We start from the raw sequence: 20659 nt of genomic DNA on the forward strand, positions 1-20659 counted from the left end.
ATCCCTCCACTTGATATTGAAATGCATGTCAACATGTCGTCCTCTTCTGTGTTTAGACTTCTCTCCGCCAGCCTCCCCCCTCAGTGCCTTGTACCCGTCGTTTCATGCAGAAGGCGACTCGTTCGGAGAGCTGGAGCCTGTTCCTGCGTGGGACTGGAGCACGGCCTGGGTGGAGGAAATGGAGGCTCAGTACAGAGCACACTATCCTGGCACAAACACCAGACCCTTTGACCCTTAGGGACTCTGCCAGGAGAGTAAAAGATACAAGTGAATTTTGAGAACTTCATTTACACCTCACGGCAATGCCAGAACTGCAAGACAAGAAGAGGGGATAGACATGATGCTGCAACTGTTGTTGATTTCCTTTTTGAGTGCTGCAAACAATTTTGAGGTCTGAATAATTCAGGGTTTGACATGTAGCGACTTCCCAGTAAAGAATAGATAAATGTCTGGATTTGAAATAGAACCGGAGCCAACTCCTTGATGTTTGAGACACCTCTGTTAGTAGATGTTGCATGTCTGTTGTTTGTCTGAAATAGTTTTCCCAGTTTACCTCATGGAAGTCCGGCTACTATTTTGCATCCTTCAAATGACTTCCATTGAGTTTCTAAAGTTTTCTTCCCTCTCTGTAGCCTTTCCTCTCATTAGAGAAATGGATAATGAGATCCTTCCCTTGAGATGTTCTCACCCAGTGTGTTTTGAAAAGGCCAGGAAAGCACAAAGACAGGATGCGAGACAGTGAGAAAGCAGTCATTAGGCAGAAGAAATACGGTGCCGGAGTTTTCCTCACAGCACACGTTTGTTACTTATTTTCATGTTTGTTGCAGGAATTTATTACGGCTGAAGTCCTACCAAATAGAACACAGCACATATAGCAGTGATTTTGTACAGACAGTTTTACTGATCAAGTGTGTATATGCAGGATATTCAACGAATGTTATTTAAAGAATTTTAAACACATTCCAAATCATTTTCTGTCTTCCTGTTTATTTTGGTGATTTCTTTGACATTCTGTGAATTCTTTTATATTTTAGGATTGTTTTTGTCTTTATACACCCTGTCCACTCTTTAATGTTACACAAAGTTTGCATTAGACAAAACATTCTGTAGTTCAGAATGGCAAAAGTAGAAAAAGTTATTCAATTGAACTAACTTAAGGTATTACCTTTAAATAACTTTTAGTAAGCACTCAATAAAAAGTATTGTACGTATAAGTATAAGTAAGTGCTGTATGCATGGCTTAGTGCTTGATGATTTTTTTCTATATAAATTCACTAATGGTAATAGAATCAAGGTTTTACATTTTGTAATAATTAGCATTTTATTTTGTTCACATTACATTACAGAAGTTTTATAGTTTTGAATAAAATCTTTGTATTGATTGAATCAAAGTTTTACATTTTGTAAGGACTAGCTGAGCTGTGAAATAAAAGCTCCTGCCTTGTTTGACTGAAGCTGAAATGATTTTCCCTTGTGACACTGACAGTAAAAAAAACCCTTCCCCACTTGTTGTCTTTGATGTTACTGTCCCAAATTAAAAACACATTCATACAAGCTTCAAATGATAGTGGGACTACATCCACAAATATCCACCATACAGGATCTATTCGCAGTTTCTTTTTCACTTTGAAATTTCAGCGCTTCACTGTTTCAGTTTGCCTCGGGAGTCTCGGCTGATGTCATGAAGTTAAGGAAGTGACGTGTCTTTACATGACACGCTGTCTCTCTGTGGCCTCTTCTTGATGGCTGTGTAGAGCAGGAAGGTGATGTTTAGAACTCATCTGACTGGCTTGATTAACCAAGGCAAACAATGCTGCTGTACCTGATAATGGCTTCTAATTACAAACCCGTTGGAGAGAATAATTAAACCTTAATCTGTGTTTGTGTTTATACAGAAACAGGAAAAGTGTGCTTTTTAATTATGTGTGTAACTCATGTTTCCTCTCCAAAAGATTTCCTGTTGTCTCTCCCTGTTTAAAGCACTTCTGACTTGATGTTCCAGTCAAACGTCGCCTGAGTTGTATGAGTATTAAGGAGGAAAAGCTGGGAGGCCCAGCAGATATTCTAACAGTAAATCTAATATGATTTCCTCAACAACTTTTTGTTCAGGATGAGTGTTTGTCACGCAGCTGCAACACGCTCTTTTTCAAAGTAATCCGTGTCTTGTATCTGGGTTGCTAGGGTCAAATGAGACTGGGACTGTTGAGCTAAGAAGTGCTTTGGTGTCTGTTTCATTTATAAGCTGCACAGGAGCCGTTCCAGGATCTGAATTTATGTATGGAGTATTTAAAAACCAAAACCAGTCCATAATTACCAGAAGTGAAAAAACCCGTAGGGGTGCAGGGGTCATTTCTTTTTCCTGTTCAAAGGAGGAGCACACATTGCTTCTGTGCAAAAATATGAAAGAATTAAGTTGGACCTTTTCATGTACTTTCTCTTTTTTAATTTCATTTTGATTGACCAGCCTGCTTGATTTGCTGTTATAGTCAGATAGTCAGGCAGACCTGCAATTAGGAGTAAAGTCAGAGCAGGCTCAACACATGAATAATTAAGACAAAACAGGCTTTCTAGCACAAAAATCAAGTTTTAAACTGTGTTAAACTATCGTGTCACATTTAAAAGCTATATGCAATGCAGCAAGTACTGGATTATTTGTGTGTGTGTGTGTGTGTGTGTGTGAGAGAGAGAGAGAGAGAGAGAGAGAGACAGCCAAAGGGATTATCCTTCATCTGTCTCCTTCACTAAAGGCCATATGTTTCTACACGAAGCTCCCAGCTCCACTGAGCAGCACACACACTCACTGATAGATGGGACCACACACTATGAGGCTCACATAGTAATGAATCAAGCACTACTGTATGTCTGCTTGTCTTATTAGTTCATATGCACACACACACACACACATAGACACACGCTGCCCTTGGGATTTGTGCATCACAGATTTTGGTCTATGCCAAAATACCAGCTTTATATAGCATGTTAGCAAACCAACGACCCATATTAGACAAGGCCTGAAACCATGCACACACTGCATACACACTCTTGGACACATACGCATGTAGGTTGACTGCATGTCGTTCCTGGAGTCTGTTATTTTACCAAATGGATAATTACCATTCTAAGACCAGACATAAAAATATGGCCAGTGTCGTGTGAGTCCAACATCACGGTATATATATATCCCTGCTCATGAAACTCGACCATTTGTAACACTTTATATAACATTTATGTGCAACTTGTCTGTGTTAAATCATTTGGCAGTTTTACAGGACTACGTTTACATCCTCAGGTTGTCATAGTTCAAACCCCCAGCCATTAATTTGGACCCAATTACTTTATAGGCACCACTATTCATACAATCGGATGGAACTTTATTGATCTGTGGGGAAATGAGGTTAGTTTTGCAGCCACAAAAGTAATAGGATTCTATAGGGAATCAAAGCAAACAGAATATAAGAACACAAATAGAAAAGAACATGAGGAGAAAATAGATACAGAGATACTATTGGCGAAGCAGTTAGCCAAATATATATTTTCAAAAAGAAGTGTGCACAGTCTCAGCATATTGATTTAATAGCTAATTAGAAAGAGTACACAGTAGCACCTAATACAAGCCGCACCACTGCAGTTAGTGTGACTGTAGGAAGTGGGCTGTGTGCAGCAGTCTCCGTGTCTGTGGTGTAACTATTAGCATGCAGGCAGCAGCTCAGGTGGCAGTGGCACGCTCGCATTGATTGACAGCAGCGGCTAACTGTGGTGTTGCATGCTAAAGTGGTAATCATTCACTTAACTGGAAATCAATGGCACCCATATGGGTGATCTGTTTTAATACTGCACTGTCAGTCACACAGGGCCAGTTGACTGCTTCAGAACACACACACATACACACACACACACAAAGTGTCTTGCACATTAGCACATTTATTGGGAGACGGGACTGCCGGTCGCCTCGCCCACCAAGTATGGACACGAGATTTATCCATATCACATCAGCTGCAGTGAGAATACTGAGGTAATGATGAACAAACAAAATGGTATTAGTAAAAAGGTCTGTTAACACTAGTCCCTTGCTGCCAGTCAGCATGCCAAAGTGTTAGCATGGAGCAAAGTTGACCTGGTCTGTTCACCCAAACACCTCTTATGTCTGTGCATACTGAATATAGTGTAGTGTACGGCCTGTTGAACTATTAGCGCTTTAAACATATATGTTAATACAAAATAAAAGGGTGAAATGTTGATCATTTCATAACATCACTGAAATGTTGAATGTTTTGTTACCTTACAAGCCACTAAATCATTTAGCTTCTACGTCCACTGACCCCGCTGCCTACATAATGGCTTCATTTTAGCTTCTCTATGTATGCATCACATTAGCCAAAAAGTCACAAACATCCATCTCTGCTGTCACAGGGCAAATTAACATGGAAATTGGTGTGTTGCATTTTGGAATGAGGGAGCAGGGCTTTAAATGACGCCATCTCCTCCCTTTCATCCTTCCTTTTCTGTCTCTGTCTCAGGCCGCCGGCCTTCTTCCTTCAGCCCCGGTGGGCGTTTCGACGCTGACACTGGCCTAATGAATGAGTGCGGTGATTTATAGCTGAGGGAGAGGGAAAAGAAGGGAGCGATGGAGGGAAGCTGAGGGGGGCATGGAAGGGTACGAGGTGTTGGGTCACACTGTAGAAGGTCACTAACGTAAATCTTCCGTATTCTTCTTGCTTTTCTTCTGTTCTCCTTCTCCTTTGCTCTTGTTTGTTTTTTAATTCCACAGGCTTATTGGTGGTAGAGCTCAAGAAAGCTAAAAACCAGCTAATATTATATTATTATAATATTATAATATATAATATTGTAATCTCTGTGAGGACATATAAGGACATGTGACTTCCTCGCTAAACAGCAACTTCTTAACAAGGGGAAAAAGAGTGTGAAGGGCCTTTGAGTGGCATAAACAGAATAAGAAAATAAGGTTCAATTAAGTGGAACATCTAATCCCTCTGAAAAGCTTAAAAATGCCCCACACAAAACGCTGTTTTTGACCTCTTGAGATTATTGCAGCAGCGGGTTAGTTTTCGAAAATAAATTGGTGCTTTTCAAAAACCATCCAATTTCTATCTTTTGGCCTTATATCAGTTAAATGAGTCATTCAGTAGAAATCATTCATTAGAATGCTCCTTCCATGCAATGAATGCATGAACTGAAAATGTGTCAGGGATGTCAGGATGACTGTGATTTACTGAGGTTACTCTTGACTGTCTCTTAAACTACAAGCAAACATTAAAGTATCGTTTGACAGGGGTCTGAGGGGACCTAGGTCGGGCCCTAAATCCTTCCTAAAGGGAAGAAGAAAAAAAATCTGACACAAATCTGTATTCATATTTTGGAGTTTTCTCAAATATTGTGTGAAATATTGAAGGTGAACCGCTGGTTTAACCTTTAACAATGCATTGTATTTTAAGTTATCACATGAGTTCATGTAAAGTAAGTAGTACCCTTTTAATAAATGTAGTGGAGTGAAAAGTACAATATGTCCCTCTGAAATGCAGCGGAGTAGTATAAAGTGCTGTACTGACGTGCAGTATTTGAGAAAATGAATACAGTGAATAAAGCTTCGGTCACCCTTTACAGGTTACTGTGAGATTATACCAAACCCAACTTTCTCTCTGTTTTAATTCCTCGGGGTCAAAGGATCAGACTCACTGCACCCTCTGTAATTTGACTAGCAAAGATTTCCTATCTTAGTTTTACACGTACAGTACAGTATGCTTAACCTTCCCTCTGTATGCTCACATCTCATCAAATACATTTTATAGAAGCAGACGGATTTGCAGGGACGTGCGCAGACCTTTTGAGGGGCTGCTGCTCTGACCTAAAAAAAAAAAGGACAACCCCTTTTTTTCAAGCTGGTTTTGAGCCTCACACTGCCATCTATCAGCTTGACTGTAAAAGACGTGAACCTGCATGGTGATTGCAGCGTTTCAACACACCACAGTGGCCCTTCATTTAATTACTTGTTTATGACAGCAGAAGCTATGTAAAGCATTCAAACTTTGAGGAAACATTTTTTTAAACCAAAAAAGTGAAAACCACAAGATTCAAACTTCTAAACTCGTTCGACTCAGATGATGATGAGTTGATGTTGTGTGCATCATGTAAAGTAAATATTTAAAAGTAGATTTTGCAAATTGGAGCCATTGGAAATGTAATATACTTCACTGTATCATCCAAAGCCAAGTTTTTAATGGAATCATATCTCATATCTCGTGAATGAATACCACAGAATGTCTGGATTTATGTAACAAACAGTCCTGTCTATGACATTTCCAGAGACAATAATATAAAGACAGTCCAGGCAAAATGCGAGCATTCTTTTCAGTCCAGTTCCATTTCATTTCTATAGCGCCTCATCTTAAATTGATTTATTAGAATCAGAATTAAGAATACCATTGTCAACAGCATTATCCATTCAGAATGGCGTGGGCATGGTAGAACTACTATTTAAACTAGCAAGTACCTTATATTTGCTGGTTCAACAGTTCTAATCACTTAAATTCAGAACGTCCGACTCAATCGTCAACTTTCATCTCTCGCTGTAGAAACGCTGAACACTTCAGTGTAGCCGGTTGAATTGTCATGGGCGCGATGCTGACAGTGGCTTGACTCAATGCTTCCTGGTGAAGCCCAGGCAGTAGCCTGAAGGAGGCTGTATCTACTTTTGTATGTAAAAAGCAATTACAAAATGTCATATCGGATTCCATGAACATAACTTTTGGCCTTACCATCCCACATTTCACTCCAGTATTTTACCTCATCACCAGGCTCTCTGAAGTGGAGCTTTTGGGGTTGGCCCTCTTTAACATTATGTTAAAGATGAAACTCATTCACAATACTATACACAGATATAATACACTGTGTATTTATCATTGACTGAAATATTCGTGTTGTTCTTCTGAGAAAATAGGCTTCACATTAAATGAATGATGTCGGAAATGGTTGCTTGACATGTCTGTCACAAGGCTCCAGCTGCCGGCAGTCGGACTCAGCTCTGCAGCGTTAGCTCCCCAGCTGCCTGCCTCAGCAGACTGCCTATATGTTAGCCGGCTAGCTAAGATTCATGTAAGCATAATATAAGGCAACATTGTGCGACGTGATGCAAACGTGACAAGCCTCGCGTTGTTCGGAAGCATATGTGGAGATTCACAGGGCATCCCTTTGGTTTTACTATTCGTCGTTTCTCATTTCCACAACTTCCGAAGCCTGCCCGCATCCGCCGGGGCCCTGTCTCCACGGCAACAGAAACCGAGTCCGGGCGCCACAGTGTCACATGACCAGGGGCACGGGGCCCCCCGGCTCTGCGTCGGACGCATGCCTGTCAACACGTAACAAACGTGTGGATGATATGGCGGGTTCATTTAGTCTAGCTTTAGCGATTATGGGCTGCTCGTATTTCTGCAGCCACAGCAGCATAAATAAACCTTTTCTCCCCTCCAGACAACTTTACCCCGCACTTGTGCATGTTCTTGCTGATTTGACCTACCATTTCGCCAGTACATAGGAAATATTATAGGGAATACATGAAAATGTATTAGTATTGATTATTCTGGATTTCACTGGATTTGTGTCCGATGGGCTAATTTTTATGTTAAAGGCTCAGAAATACTATATTGTGCTACTTAACACTGATGTATTAAAGGATGCGTTTGGAAATATTTAATATTTTCCTTATTGTGTGTGTATTGCAATATCCACCGTCTCATTATAATCTTAATAAGCTACACTTAACTTGACAGTTCATGCACTATTACTTACTTCTTGTATTATTACACTGTATTATTATACTGTATTATTATCATCAACCAGTAAATCCACTTTGTACTTTACACTTATTTTAATTTTATACTTATACCCACTTGGTACTTAATTTATCTTGCCTGTATTATAGTGTATTATATTTTTTGCTTAGTACTTCCATTCCTGTGTGCACTGACGTGACAGTGAGCTGCTGTAGCAAAAGAGTTTCCCCTTGGAGATCAATAAAGTATTTCTGATTCTGATTCTGATTATTGTCAACAATTCCCATCAAAAAACCAAAATCAACAATACATTTGTATCTTGCTTTTGAAATCCACTTTACAAGCCATCTCATTGGACTAAATGTACCTCATGTGTTGTGGTTCTTTAATGCTGTTATTTGAAATCAGGTGAGAACTGTCGCCCCATCACAATCAGCTAATGTAACCTGAGTCCTCACATACAGTAACATGAATCTAAAAGGACAGCTGTTGCACTGTCTATACCTTGTTGAACTGAATCCAATTTATCGTAAGAATAATACAGAACATCATGAAATGAAGCCCGATCTCAACAAAATGTAAAAAAACAAAAAACAAATCCAGTTAGCACCTACGTTCCTCCAAGGCTATGTGTATTATTAGCATACTGAAATATTAATGTACCTGTGTATAGGTTATCATGTGTCAATGTGTCTTATTTATCCCGGTTACACTATAAACTGTAGTATCAGACTTAAAAATGCATGTCAATCAAATCTCAATACATCCATCAGGGTTCTCTCTACATCCTGCCAGTTTTCACTCTGCTGCCACCTCCACCTCTCTATCTGTGGGCTGCATCTCATCATGCTCCTTTCAGTTGCTCACAGAGCACTGATAGAAGAAACACACCCCAGGCTATTCATGTACATGTGTAGCCGAGTGTGTGTCTGAGCCTGTGAGCTAGTGTATGCCAAGACACGGCGAGCATCTGTGGAGCACTGGAAGGTAATGCATGCCTTGTCTGGACAGCGAGAGGGAGTGTGTGTTGCACTCAGAGTTGAGAGCTCGGCAATTTCATGCTCCTCTGCGCGCACAGCCCTCCCCCAGGTGCAATGCACTGTGAAGCTGGGGGAAGGATGGGGCATTAGGAGATTAAGAAGCAAACAGAACTTTAAAAATATGGCACAGTTTTTTTTGACTGGAAAGTGTTGTCAAGGAGTTTAAGGCTTTGAGAAGTTTAGACGCTAAATGTAATAGGTTTGCTTCAGTACTTTAGAACACACAAGCGTACACAGTTTCCGGTATGGATTACTGATAGGATTTAATGTACATCAAGAAGAATCTCAGACCTGAGAGATGGATTTGGGTGGCGGGGGAAGATGAGAGAATGGACAGAAAACTAAAAACATTACTGTTTTCAATGATGTACCGTATGCATGCACGTCTTGAAAATTCACATCTTAATTCATATGACTGATGGCTCTCATGTGACCTTTATGACTCTGGAGATGTGAATGACCTTTAACAGTTTGATGCCTACACTGCCCAGGTCTACTCTCCAGCCAGCAGAAACTATGGAACCTCTTGGAAGAGGGTCCGTGCATCTTCAAGCACGTGGGAAATTATGCTTTTCCTTGTGAAATAACATATTAAATGTTATGCTTAAAAGGAAAACCACATGCACCTGTATATTCATTTATCACATCTTGTACTATATGTGCTTCACATGTGATAAATTGACATTTTGCCTTTGACTTGAAAGATCGGTCCACATTTCTTTTCCCTCTTGAAACAAAACTCACATGTCTACAAGTACAATGAAAATGTGTTTGGTTGCTTGTTCGTCTTGTCCATACAGGCCAAGCGCAAAAATGCATTCTTAAGTTGAGCCGAAGCTAATATGAGGCCAATCAAGTGGGTATGTTTCCACTTGTTTATGGTATTTTTATCATTTAATTTCCTGTTTGTATTACTTTCCCTGCACCGCAGCTCATCGCGGAAACAGTGTCCGGGGAAACAAAGAGACTAGAGCTTTGGAAGATGCCCACTCGATGTGTCTACCTCAGACTGCTGACACCTCACGTTAGCTTCGGCCGAACTTTGGAATGCATTTTAGCACAGAATGAGGACTGTGTATTTTGTTCCCCATCTCTTACATTGGAATCGTGTTAGGAGCTCTCTTGACGGCTAGCATAGACAGGAGGAAGAATTACAGCAACCAAAAATGGTTGCAAAGTTTTATGTTTTTGCCTTAATTTCTCTACTGTTCATTTATTTTTATACGTGTAGGTGTAGTATTAGGTGTCGAGGTAGTCAAACTGATCATCACTCTGCCACTCCAGTGTTGTCCTTGATGTCATGTTGTAATGGCCACCATGCCAGATAATGGAAGAAGTCATGGAAGGAACAGACTGAAAATAATACACTGTACTACGCTTCCTGAAAGCTGCTCCAGAGAAATGAGCAAAGGCTTAGATCAGCAAATGTATTTTATTGTACATTTACAAAACAACAAGAGTACAAAAAAGTCAGTCCACAGACACTGTTTTGTTTGTTTTGGAAGGAGTATATGCAAATTTTATCTCACAACTGCAGCAAACGGTCCCTCAGACGAACAAGCGGAGGGGACAGGAGAGGCGTGGGAGGGGTTACAATCAAACTTTTATAAAGCCTGTCTGTCTGCTGGCACACTGGAACATGTTGCTGCAGAGAAACCTAAAGGAAACATAGAAAAGTATGACATTCTTAGCGGACTACATGGGTGCAGGGATCCCGGTGGGGAAGCGTCCTTCCGGGAGCGAGGACCCGCTCGTTTTGGCTTTTCCGACCGCCCCTCTCAACCAGCAAACACACTTTGTGCTTCATATTTTCTGTTGTTTTGCCATCACAACGAGAGTGCAACAGTAGTTAATGCTTTTCCAAAAAGTATACATTTTGACAAAAAAGTTGGCACATTCAAGAAGACATGAGCTTTTTTTTATAATAACAGACTTTTTTTTTTTTTTACATTGTTTTTTTTTATCCTCATAAATACAATATACGTCTCTTTCCCTGTATCCAGAGCCCACAAAAGAACAGTACAGACACAGGTATTTACAAATCAAGGGAGAGGAGTGAACTCGGTAGCTCATAAATAATCATAGTAATACCAAAAGCATGATGTAAAGTCAGTCGTTCTTTCTTTCACAGCAATGACACAGAGTCTGGTATCCTGAAACTCAAAACCTCTTTTCCTCTTGTCCAGCTCATTGTGTCCACAGTGGAAATATGGTGGATGATGGAGGCATCGGAGGTACACTGACAGAGTCACTGGTGTCCTTATCTCATTTCCTGGGAAGAGAGAAATATTTTAACATCAATAAAAATTCAAACTAATTAACTGACTGATTTTGATAAGTTGAGGATTAAGAGATTTTGGCTCATGGACGCATATACTGAAGGTTTTGCAGCTTCTTACTATATTCAGACAAAATGAAAGTGGCAGTCAACCAATAAGCTGGGAGCAGACTGGAATAGAAGACTCATTCTGGCCATGGTTTGGTATCACAATTGGTCAGTTTTGGTAAGAATGGGTCAATGCTGCTGTAGTCAGTGGTACGGACTTCAGTCTGCTTCCTCTCAGTTTCGGCCACATAAATATTTCCGTTTCCCAAAGCAGCACTTTGTGTGCGAGTGCGCACTGTTAAGCACTTCTTGACATCAGCTTCCCATGGTGTTCCAGAGGATGCAGAAACACTTTAAAGTAACGTGGTGTATTTCTGTAAGCCGTGTTATATATCAAATATACATGAATCACAAATTGTGAATGTTGCAGACCACACAAAGAAATGTTTTATACTTGGAATCATTCAATATGAAAACAAAATCGGATGTGCAGTAAACAGTCGACAGCGTTCAGCTGATTGCCTTTTATAATTCCTGGAAGTTTAAGACAGTAAACGTTTGAGTGACTTAGCTGCTGCTACACACAGACTTTGCTATAGCACATATTAAACCTAAAATATAGCAGTGGAGGTTTGTTAGTTTCATGAATATGCATGTCATCTATGGTCAGTGTCATTCTGTGTATCATGCGCATTGTGGTTGTATGTTGTGGTTGTAGCAGTCGTGTGTGTTTAAAAATTTCATTCATTCCTATCTAATGCTGGTAATTCCTTATGTGCTCCCCCCCCTCCCCTCCTAGACTGACCGCCTGGGTCAAAGGGCAGAGATAGCAGTCAGCAACACCACAGGAAGAAGGGGTAACCTAATCCAGGCTTCCTGTGGAAACACCCTAAACTTTATTGCAAAGGAGGTCGCGCTTTCATGTCCCCGGCAAGGTGTGAAAAGGCCAGTATGGGTCAGTTAGGGGGGGCGAGGTGTTCCTTACTGCTCCACAGGGGGGGGGTGACCTGAGAGGCACGAGATACAAGGGAGCTCTGTGTGTGTATGTGTTGACAGCAAGTGAAAAGAGCAACTGTGCGTGTGTGTGTCACTTTTACAAGTTGCTTTACTACATTCCCATGTCAGATGTGAGCTGAGGTCAGCGCGGGCTGACCCGTGACACGGCCATCCTTTCTCTTTCCCCATACACATGCAGCGTTACGGTGACGCCTCAGGTTACAGCATTAAACTTAACAGCTACAGCGCTAAAAGAAAGCATCAAAGCTGCTACACTGTCCATTTCTCAGAAATCCAGGCTTATGATGGCTCACTTCATTCAGTGTCATTTGCTCTCAAAGTCACTTCTAATGGGTTACTTATAACCTGTAATTTAACTCTATCAATTAGGCTTTGTGTGATTATACACTAATTAAAACATACTTATAAATATTATATTCCATTTCTGCCAAACGCTCCTCCTAAATGTTACACACTGGACCTGAAAGTGAATAAATCTAATTAAAAGAGAAGAAGATCAATTATTATTTTGTTCTACTACTATGGATAATCAAGCCATGAGTAAAAGTTAACAAAAGTTAAGACATTTAAATAATATTACGAATATTGTGAAATAGCAATTTGAAAATGGAAAGAAATTTGGAAAACCTGAAAAGGAAAATGTAAAAGCTTAAATGGAAATGCCCACATTGAGGTTACATTTAAAATGGCAGTAGCAATTTGTCAGTTCAATATCCACTTTCCTTTTTTTAACATTTAATGATGGCCTGATTATCCTTACAAGGAGAGTAAAATAATTAAATGATTACAAATTTCTCATTCACTCTTTAAATTTGAATTCTGGGTAAACTGGATAACCCAACAAAAGTGTCTCCATCACACTGAGACCAATCCTCAGTCTTTTCTGCACTTGACCAATACAGGTCACCGTTTCCAGGTTTGATTTGGGAAATGGCAAATGCACTTAGCATTATCTACCTTACGGACAAAGGGCTTTACAATTTGAGTCTCATTCACGCATTCACACTCTGGAGGCGCTGGAGCTGCCAGGCGGGGTCAGTGTCTTGCTCAAGGGCACTTTGACAGAAGGAGCCAGGGATCAAACCAGCAACGCTGTGATTAGTGGATGACCGTCTCTACCTCCTGAGCATCAGTTGTGTAAAGTGATTCTGACTTTACACAACTTCCTATCAGCTACTAGCTCTGCCTACCTACAGTAATGCTGAGGGACACGACAAACGCTGTAAGTGTTGCCTCACTTGCACGAACTCCCCGCAGAGCTTCCGTTCGGCTGGCGCCGCTTGTTCTGCCATGAAAGGCCCCAGCTCGTCCTGAGGGAGCCTGCGGGGGGTGCATTTAAAGGGAGCGCTCCCACAGTGAAGCGTGGCCTCAGAAGTGCACTCCAGAGAGAGCAGCGGGCGTGCACGCTTAACATTGTTTCTTCCTTTAAAGCCTACCCCGAGTAGACAGTAATGGTAGATCTATATGTATGAGCCTGAGAGCATGTTGGTATATGTGTGTGTGGGCAGCAAGGGAATGTAGAAGCTCTTTTCATGCACCTGCATGTATAAGATTATGTGTGTTTAATGGAGCACAAGTAATGATATGTAGATAAAACTAAACCACAGGAAGCTCTCTCTCCGTGGCAGGGTTAGTCTCTGTGCCCATGCTCATACATATCTAAAAGCATCAATTATTAAAACCATTTGAGGTGAAGAGAGAACTTTTTTTTCATTGCATAAAACCGCACTGAAATTATAAAATCATCCTCCTACCTCGTGTTTTCTGGCCGAGTTGAGCCCTCGGGAGCCCGTGGAGCCTCTGGATGAGGAGCTTCCTGTGGTCGAGCAGTTACTGGACATCTGGCTCCTGGAAAGGTAACTGGCCTTACTGCTGTACGGCATCATCTCCTCATCTGAGGAGGCAAGGATGAAGGAATCAACATGGGGTTAACATAGTCTGCTGTGTAAAAGGCAGCACAGTGTCTTAGTGGGAAAATGAAGGTTAATTTAGACAGCTGGACATATGACCGTATAAAGCTGCTCTATGCGCGGCCATTAGCTGCAACTGTTCTCTACATGGAAGGAGGTGAATGAAAACATAAGGCCAACATTTAGAATTTTCTCTTAAAAGGCTGTGATTTTCTGCTGTAGGCAGGCATCATGTTGCAGGATTTCTGGACTTTCTAGACCACACCTTGTGTTTCCATTCATGGCCACCAACTTGTGCCGTTTGTGCTTGCTATGCTACAGCTGCATGTTATAAATGTTATAGTGATCCATAAAGTGTTTGTGTTCCAGCCAGTCCCATTGTACTCTACTGTGTAACACTGGAGGAGAAGATACTGTAGTGCAGTAGCAGGGCATGATACAGCATAAATGTGGAAAAGGCTACTTCAGTGAAATAATATATAATAAGTGTTTCATCCCATTTCTCATTTCTACAAGGAGTGAACGATTTCAGGAGAAACACGCACTCTCTGTGCTAAATTTGATTCTGCTACCCTTAAACTAAATTCTGACTGAAATCCTACACTCTGCAAAACTCTGTCTTACTGTCAGTGTGTCGCTGTCCCGAGCCTTTCCGTTGGTGGCTACTGCTGCTGTATTCGCTCCTCTCCAGGGAGGACAGAGCGCCGTTCAGCACACCGCAGGCCTCCATGCACCCCTGGGGGCCCTGCAACCTGGCCTCCTCTGGGGGTGGCTCCGGAGGTGGGGGCAGGTCTAAACAGAAAGAAGTGGAAAGAAAAGCACGCTTGGAGAATGTCTGAGTTTGGAATATAAGGTCTTTTTCACTCGATGCATTTAAGCTAATTTTAGTGTCAGATTTCTGTTTCATAATAGCTTTATATTGCTTTTTTAAAAAGAGAGAGCATTTTGTTTCTGTTGTCTGTTTTCCTGCATAATTGAGAGAACCCGAGTTACAGTGTTGCTCCCTTTAGAACACGGGTCAATTTAAATGAACACTGTCTGCTTGTTAAAATGAGGGTTCTGACTGTGATTCACGTGCTGTTTGAGTGGTTTCAAGGTTACTGGATTCACAATGCAGCTTTAAATTATTACTCACATCTTGCCTTTGTACCACCGCTGTGTTGCAGAATATCTGTGTGTACGTGCTGGATTATTATGGGGTGTATTTATTCATTCACTGACAAAGAGCAGTGAATAGTAACAGAAAATAACTGTGGACATGATTTTCTCTTTTGCAGCAGAGCTGCATATTCAGCTACTGAGAACAGTTGATGTCCTACGACAGTGTCAGTGTCATGTTCATGCTAAATAACCCCTACTTCCAACAGTCAACTGTTCCCTGTATGTTCAGTAACACTTGAACTCTGAATTTGAGCAAATGTCAGTAATGAAAAACAGAAATGTAGACGTTATTGTTGCCCTATCCTTGAAGTGAACTTATATGAATCCAAACTGAAATCCACTCACCTCCTTGTATATCTCTCCTGTAGGCTGAACTCTTAGACACCTTTTTTTTCACTCGTGATTTTTGGTTGGGAGGAGTGCATGTATCTGCTGGGGATGAGCGACTGTGCACTGTATGAGGGAAGGGAAAAACACCACAATCAGAAAGTGTTTTTTCTCCACACTGAACAGACACGGAGCATTTGATGTTTTCAGTGCATATGGATCATTTAAATTACAAACAGTAAGTCAGCACAGTTCCTGGGTGAATGCATACATGGATGGTGAGCTTTCATGTTCTTGTTCCTAATGTGCCTTTGTGTGTGTGTGTGTGTGTGTGTGTGTGTATTACGTGCAGGCTTGCATGCGTGAGCACACGCCGCTGCCAGTCACTTTACCGGGTGTAGTCGCGCTGACGTTGTCTTCATTCAGAGCCGGCCCCTGGCTGTGGGGGCAGCGATGGGCAGGACTTTGGCACTGCAGCGTGCCAACCTCCGATGAGCCGTGATGCTGTTGGCCAGAGAGGTTGGGGTTGGACTGGGTGAGCGGCGGGCTCGTCGCCTGGAGAGCTGGCACTGGACCGCAGGGCAACCGTCTGCTATGGGAAGTAAGGGCAACATGTTACTGGAGAGAACAAATCAGGGGAATCGGAAGTCTTTGGTTCAGAGTGAGGTTTACGCAAAAAATGATAAATTGTGTGTATGTTTTTTATCCTCTGTTTAGTTGCCGTCTTCTCCTGTAATGATAGTATCTGCTTCATTGTTATAATTTAACATCTGGCCAGGGGATTAGCCATTTGGCTAACAATGGCACATGTGGATCAATGTGCACTGTCACTGTAAAAGTAAAATAAATAAATTACAGGCAATGATGTAGTTTTTCCTGAATATGAAAAAAATATAATGGTTGATGCATGAAAATGTGGAGCTACAGTTTCAAAATACATTATTAAAGTGAGACTAGTTAGTGAGACTAGTTAGTTTGCTAACATTAGCCACCTTAAGATACTAGTCATATCAGACCATGTAAGGATGTAGCAGCAAAACCCCTGAGTGTGTTGAATTGAGCCAGGATGCGTCAAATGTAAAGCCTTACAATAAAAGAACTTTACATTTATTAGATAATGCTAAAAAAAAGAGAACAGGGAGGAGCTGGAAACTGTTCAGACTGATTACCTACTGTTATGGAGGAAGTTCTCCATGTTGACAGATTGATCTGAACTAAATAATATTCATTTCATTTATTCATTACATCATAATGACCATTAACAAAAAAAGCATCCTTCTGTAAACTAAACAGTGGACAGTAAAATCTCTGGGGAAAAACACGAGGATTCAAAATGAAACAACCTTCCTTCCACAAAGCAGAGTGGAGGTTTGCATCCACGAAAGCAGAGGCAATGTGTTGATGAGAAGAATTCAAGGTCATGAGTTACTGTAGACATATACAGTACAGTGAACTCAACCATTAGCTACCAGTCAATACCGAGCCTGTTCACATACCGTGACAGCTGCTGGCCATCTAGCTGGTTGAGGCGGGGGAGGTCAGGGGGGGCTCGGGCCTCCTCGTGAGGCGACGGGGTGAGTGTGGCAGTGGATTGGTGACTGTAGGAGGTGGCCGGAGAGGAGGCGTTGTTCCTCTGTGGGGGAGCGGGTCCCTCCTCGCAGCCTTCCATCAGGTAGGTCCTCTCTGGGAGGGGAGGACACCACTCCTCATCCGAGCTACACAGACAAAGAAGAGTGTTACAGCTAGATGATACAGTGTAAGCGATGTGGCTGGATCTTATCTGTATGTGTTCTTAAAAGAAACTGTTGTCTCACTGGTGCCTTCAATTCCAGCTAGCTATGAGGCTACTTAAAGATCAATGCTGTACTCAAGTTAGAGGGTCTTGCTGTTGGCAAAACTGCAGGAGGCTAAGCTTCAATTAGGGTGGGATTGCTGCTATGAGCATTATAGTGAATGACAGTTTGCTCTGAGGTTGCGGAGAGCGACTGGTAAGGAGGAGCACAGCTAATTGTGTTTTAAGGGTTGGGAAAACAGCTAAATCACTAAAGCAATTGACCATGGCCCAGGTAATTGAGTTGTTAAAGCCAGAGGCATAAGAGCCATGTTGGGTTCGATACTTAATGTGCCCGTTAGAGGTGACAGTAAGTCTAAGTGATGATGTAGCAGTGTAATACTAATTTATAGAGATGTGTGTGTGTGAGAAAGAGATGAAGTGGGAGTCTGACTCACCCTATGTCCATGTCCTCGTGCTCTGGGAGCTGGTCGTCCTGCTCACACTGTTCCAGCTCTCCAACGGGGGGAGGTAGGGGCAACGCCTCCATCCAGGTCAGAGACGGGGTCTTGACAGCCTTACCCATGGCCTTCTGCTTGGGCTTACCTATAATAAGACCGACAGAGAGAGAAACACAATGGTTCACATCATGAGCATAATCTGACACATGTCCCAGCAGGCCCGTGGCTGAAACATATGAATATGGGTATGAGAGTAGGGCAAAATGGGGAAGCAAAAATTTGATTTTTAAAATATTTACATTTGACCCTTCTAGAAAGCTCCTTTTTCCGGTGTGCAGCACTGATGCAAAGTCGAGTTAATGCATTTATAGAACACATTTAAAAACAACAAATGTAGACAGGTGACAAATACAACCACATAAATAAATTAAGAATTATTTTCATTGCCCATTAATCTCATTATTTTCTTGATTAATCAATTCTGTGGTCTATAAATTGGTGGAAAATTCACCATTTTCTATATTCAGCTTAATATCACACACAACAAAGTAAAGCAGGAAGTCCTCACCACTGAGAACCTGGAACAAGGCACTTATTGGTATTTTTGCTTGAAAAATTACTTGATTATCAAAACAGTTGCAGATAAAGGTTTTGCCATCGACTAATCAATTAACTGACTCATCATTGCAGCGCTAATGAAAAGAAATAATTATAGATAAATGTGGAAATATTATAGAAAACCACTGAATAGTAAAAACAGAATATGAGGAATCTAGTAGTCACAATAATATCTGAAAAGCTAAAAGCTTGAGAAAAAAGAGGTCTATGCTCTTTCACCCTTGGGTTTGAACTGGGAGCGTGGAATGGGGAGCAGTGATTGGTCAGTACAGCTGGTGGGTCTGGAGGTAGAATAAGGGCTGAGGACATTGGAGATGCAAACTGGTGTTGCATTGCGTTGCCAATGCATTGCTTTTAAAAACAAGCATGCATGCTGAGAACTGAACGCGTGCTGAGCTGGTTCCGTTGGTAGGCTGCAACAACAAGATCTGTCTATACTGAACAAAGACAGAAAAGGTCATGACCCCGGGGCCCTCCTCACCGTTGCAGCGGTCCGGCTGGGCGTACTGAGCTCCGGAGGTCCCCGGCTGGGTGATCCAGTGGCCATCGTCCAGTTGCTCGCCGCCGTGGGCCGGCGCCTGCGTCTGGTTGGTGAAAGGCATGATGGAGGTGGAGGCGTAGGGGGTGGTGGAGGTGTGCTGGGCGTAGGTGAAGCTGTGCAGGTCCTCGCTGGTGGCGTCGATGGTGCTGTAAATGGGACCTTCGGTGGAGCCACCCATGCTGTACTTCTCCGTCTGATTCAGGTAGTTAGAGATACCAGCTTCTACACGGGGATGGAGTTAACATTTAGCACAGCTTTCTTGCTTTGTTAGGAGTCTATTATCTCTGTTTTGTCATATTGAATGTCACTACTTATCATCGTGCTCAATGAAGCTTCAACTTAATAAGAAAATCTGCCAAAACAGCTTTAACATCAGCACAAGAATCCAAAAACAGATATTCACTGCGTCTACCAAACTATTCTGTTTAAGCAGCATCCTACCATTGTAGTATCTCTCCGCTGTGTCGTGGTTGGTGGTGCAGCAGTTGACGGCCTCTTTACCGCTGTGGACCAGGTTGGTGGTGGGCCAAGAGTCTGCCAGCCATGGGTAGTTGCCCATGTTGCCTCCCAGCACGCCGGGCCTACAGAGACATTCTGGCATTAATTTAAGACATGGAGGGACACAGTGCAACAGCAACGACTGTCCAGATGGAAAAAAACAAAAACAGCAAAGAAAAAGCATCATGGAGAGACAACGAGAAACATTTACAATTACAGGCCAGTCTATTGATGACTGTGAATTTAAAAAAGAGCAGGCACATAGCAGAATATAAATGTAGGATATAATTGAATTACCTTCCGTTGAGTCCTGATCCCTCTCCATGAGGGAAACCAACTGCAGAAGACAGACAGACAGAGAGTGATGAGGAGGGGTAAACTGACTCATGGATGTTACATTTTCATGGCCTACTTGGCCATTCTCAGCTGTTGTCATTTCTACAGAAATGTTTTCAATTGTCCAAAAGTTGATGTATCCACTGTGTATGAATACTGCATGTTACAGAAGAGTCAGTCATAGCAGAGAAAACACAAATAAATCATACATCTGTTTTTCTAAATCGAGGCTCTCATAGTCAAGTAACAGATCTATAAAAGCAAGCATTGCTGCAGTAAACAGACTCATGGTAAACTACAATAGGACCTTATGTACAGTACGTATTACATTGTGGCTATTTTTAATGTCATTTTCCTTATTATATTAAATAAATCATACTTGGGGTACAGTCTGAATGCCACTTTAGGTTATTTCCACGACTTCTGCCATAAGTGCAAGGTATCATACCAGACAGCAGACAGAGAGCCTCAGGTCAGTGACAATATATCATTTCACATCTTAATTATCTGCCTGACCTGCTGGTGTGTAGGCGAAGGAGGCAGTGTAGTGGCTCAGCTCCTTCCTCTTCTTGCGCCGGCAGTAGATCCAGACACTGAAGCCCATGAGGATGACCCAGCAGGCTCCGCCGATGCCCGCGATGAACGCCGGCTGCTTGACCACATCGGTGATCTGCTCGGCCAGACTCACGCTGCTCTCGTCGCCGCTGTCGCTAGTGCCACCACCGCCTCCGCCGCCTGGCATGGAGGGCTGTTCAGCTGGCAGCTCTGGGGGGAGACAATGGGAGGGAGGAAGGCAATATGAGATTACAAGGAAGAAGTGAGGAAAAACTACAGAACATTTTACCATTTTCTTTTTGCTCTGTTGT

The 20659-nt window shown here is 42.0% G+C and overlaps 2 protein-coding genes across 13 annotated transcripts in view; one reads left to right on the forward strand and one right to left on the reverse strand.

Moving 5' to 3' along the window:
- Nucleotides 1-1505, forward strand: part of robo4 (roundabout, axon guidance receptor, homolog 4 (Drosophila)) — a 28247-nt gene extending 26742 nt beyond the window's left edge. For all 5 annotated transcript variants that reach the window (XM_044221997.1, XM_044221994.1, XM_044221995.1 and 2 more), the window contains one exon: nt 57-1505. In XM_044221997.1, coding sequence (XP_044077932.1) covers nt 57-238 — 182 coding nt within the window. In that variant the 3' untranslated portion in view covers nt 239-1505. The remainder of the gene's footprint in view (nt 1-56) is intronic.
- Nucleotides 1506-10240: 8735 nt separating this feature from the next.
- Nucleotides 10241-20659, reverse strand: part of robo3 (roundabout, axon guidance receptor, homolog 3 (Drosophila)) — a 152089-nt gene continuing 141670 nt past the window's right edge. For 4 of the 8 annotated variants that reach the window (XM_044222036.1, XM_044222032.1, XM_044222038.1 and 1 more), the window contains 11 exons: nt 20310-20558; nt 19755-19794; nt 19401-19540; nt 18900-19181; nt 17798-17945; nt 17065-17283; nt 15961-16160; nt 15587-15694; nt 14705-14872; nt 13925-14064; nt 10241-11099 (listed from right to left, as the gene is read on the reverse strand). In XM_044222036.1, the coding sequence (XP_044077971.1) occupies nt 11088-11099; nt 13925-14064; nt 14705-14872; nt 15587-15694; nt 15961-16160; nt 17065-17283; nt 17798-17945; nt 18900-19181; nt 19401-19540; nt 19755-19794; nt 20310-20558 (1706 nt within the window). In that variant the 3' untranslated portion in view covers nt 10241-11087. The remainder of the gene's footprint in view (nt 11100-13924; nt 14065-14704; nt 14873-15586; nt 15695-15960; nt 16161-17064; nt 17284-17797; nt 17946-18899; nt 19182-19400; nt 19541-19754; nt 19795-20309; nt 20559-20659) is intronic. The other 4 variants (XM_044222040.1, XM_044222033.1, XM_044222034.1 and 1 more) reach the window with 3 other exon arrangements.

The sequence above is a fragment of the Siniperca chuatsi genome, linkage group LG14 (genome assembly GCF_020085105.1).
Source record: "Siniperca chuatsi isolate FFG_IHB_CAS linkage group LG14, ASM2008510v1, whole genome shotgun sequence".
NCBI lineage: Eukaryota > Metazoa > Chordata > Actinopteri > Centrarchiformes > Sinipercidae > Siniperca > Siniperca chuatsi.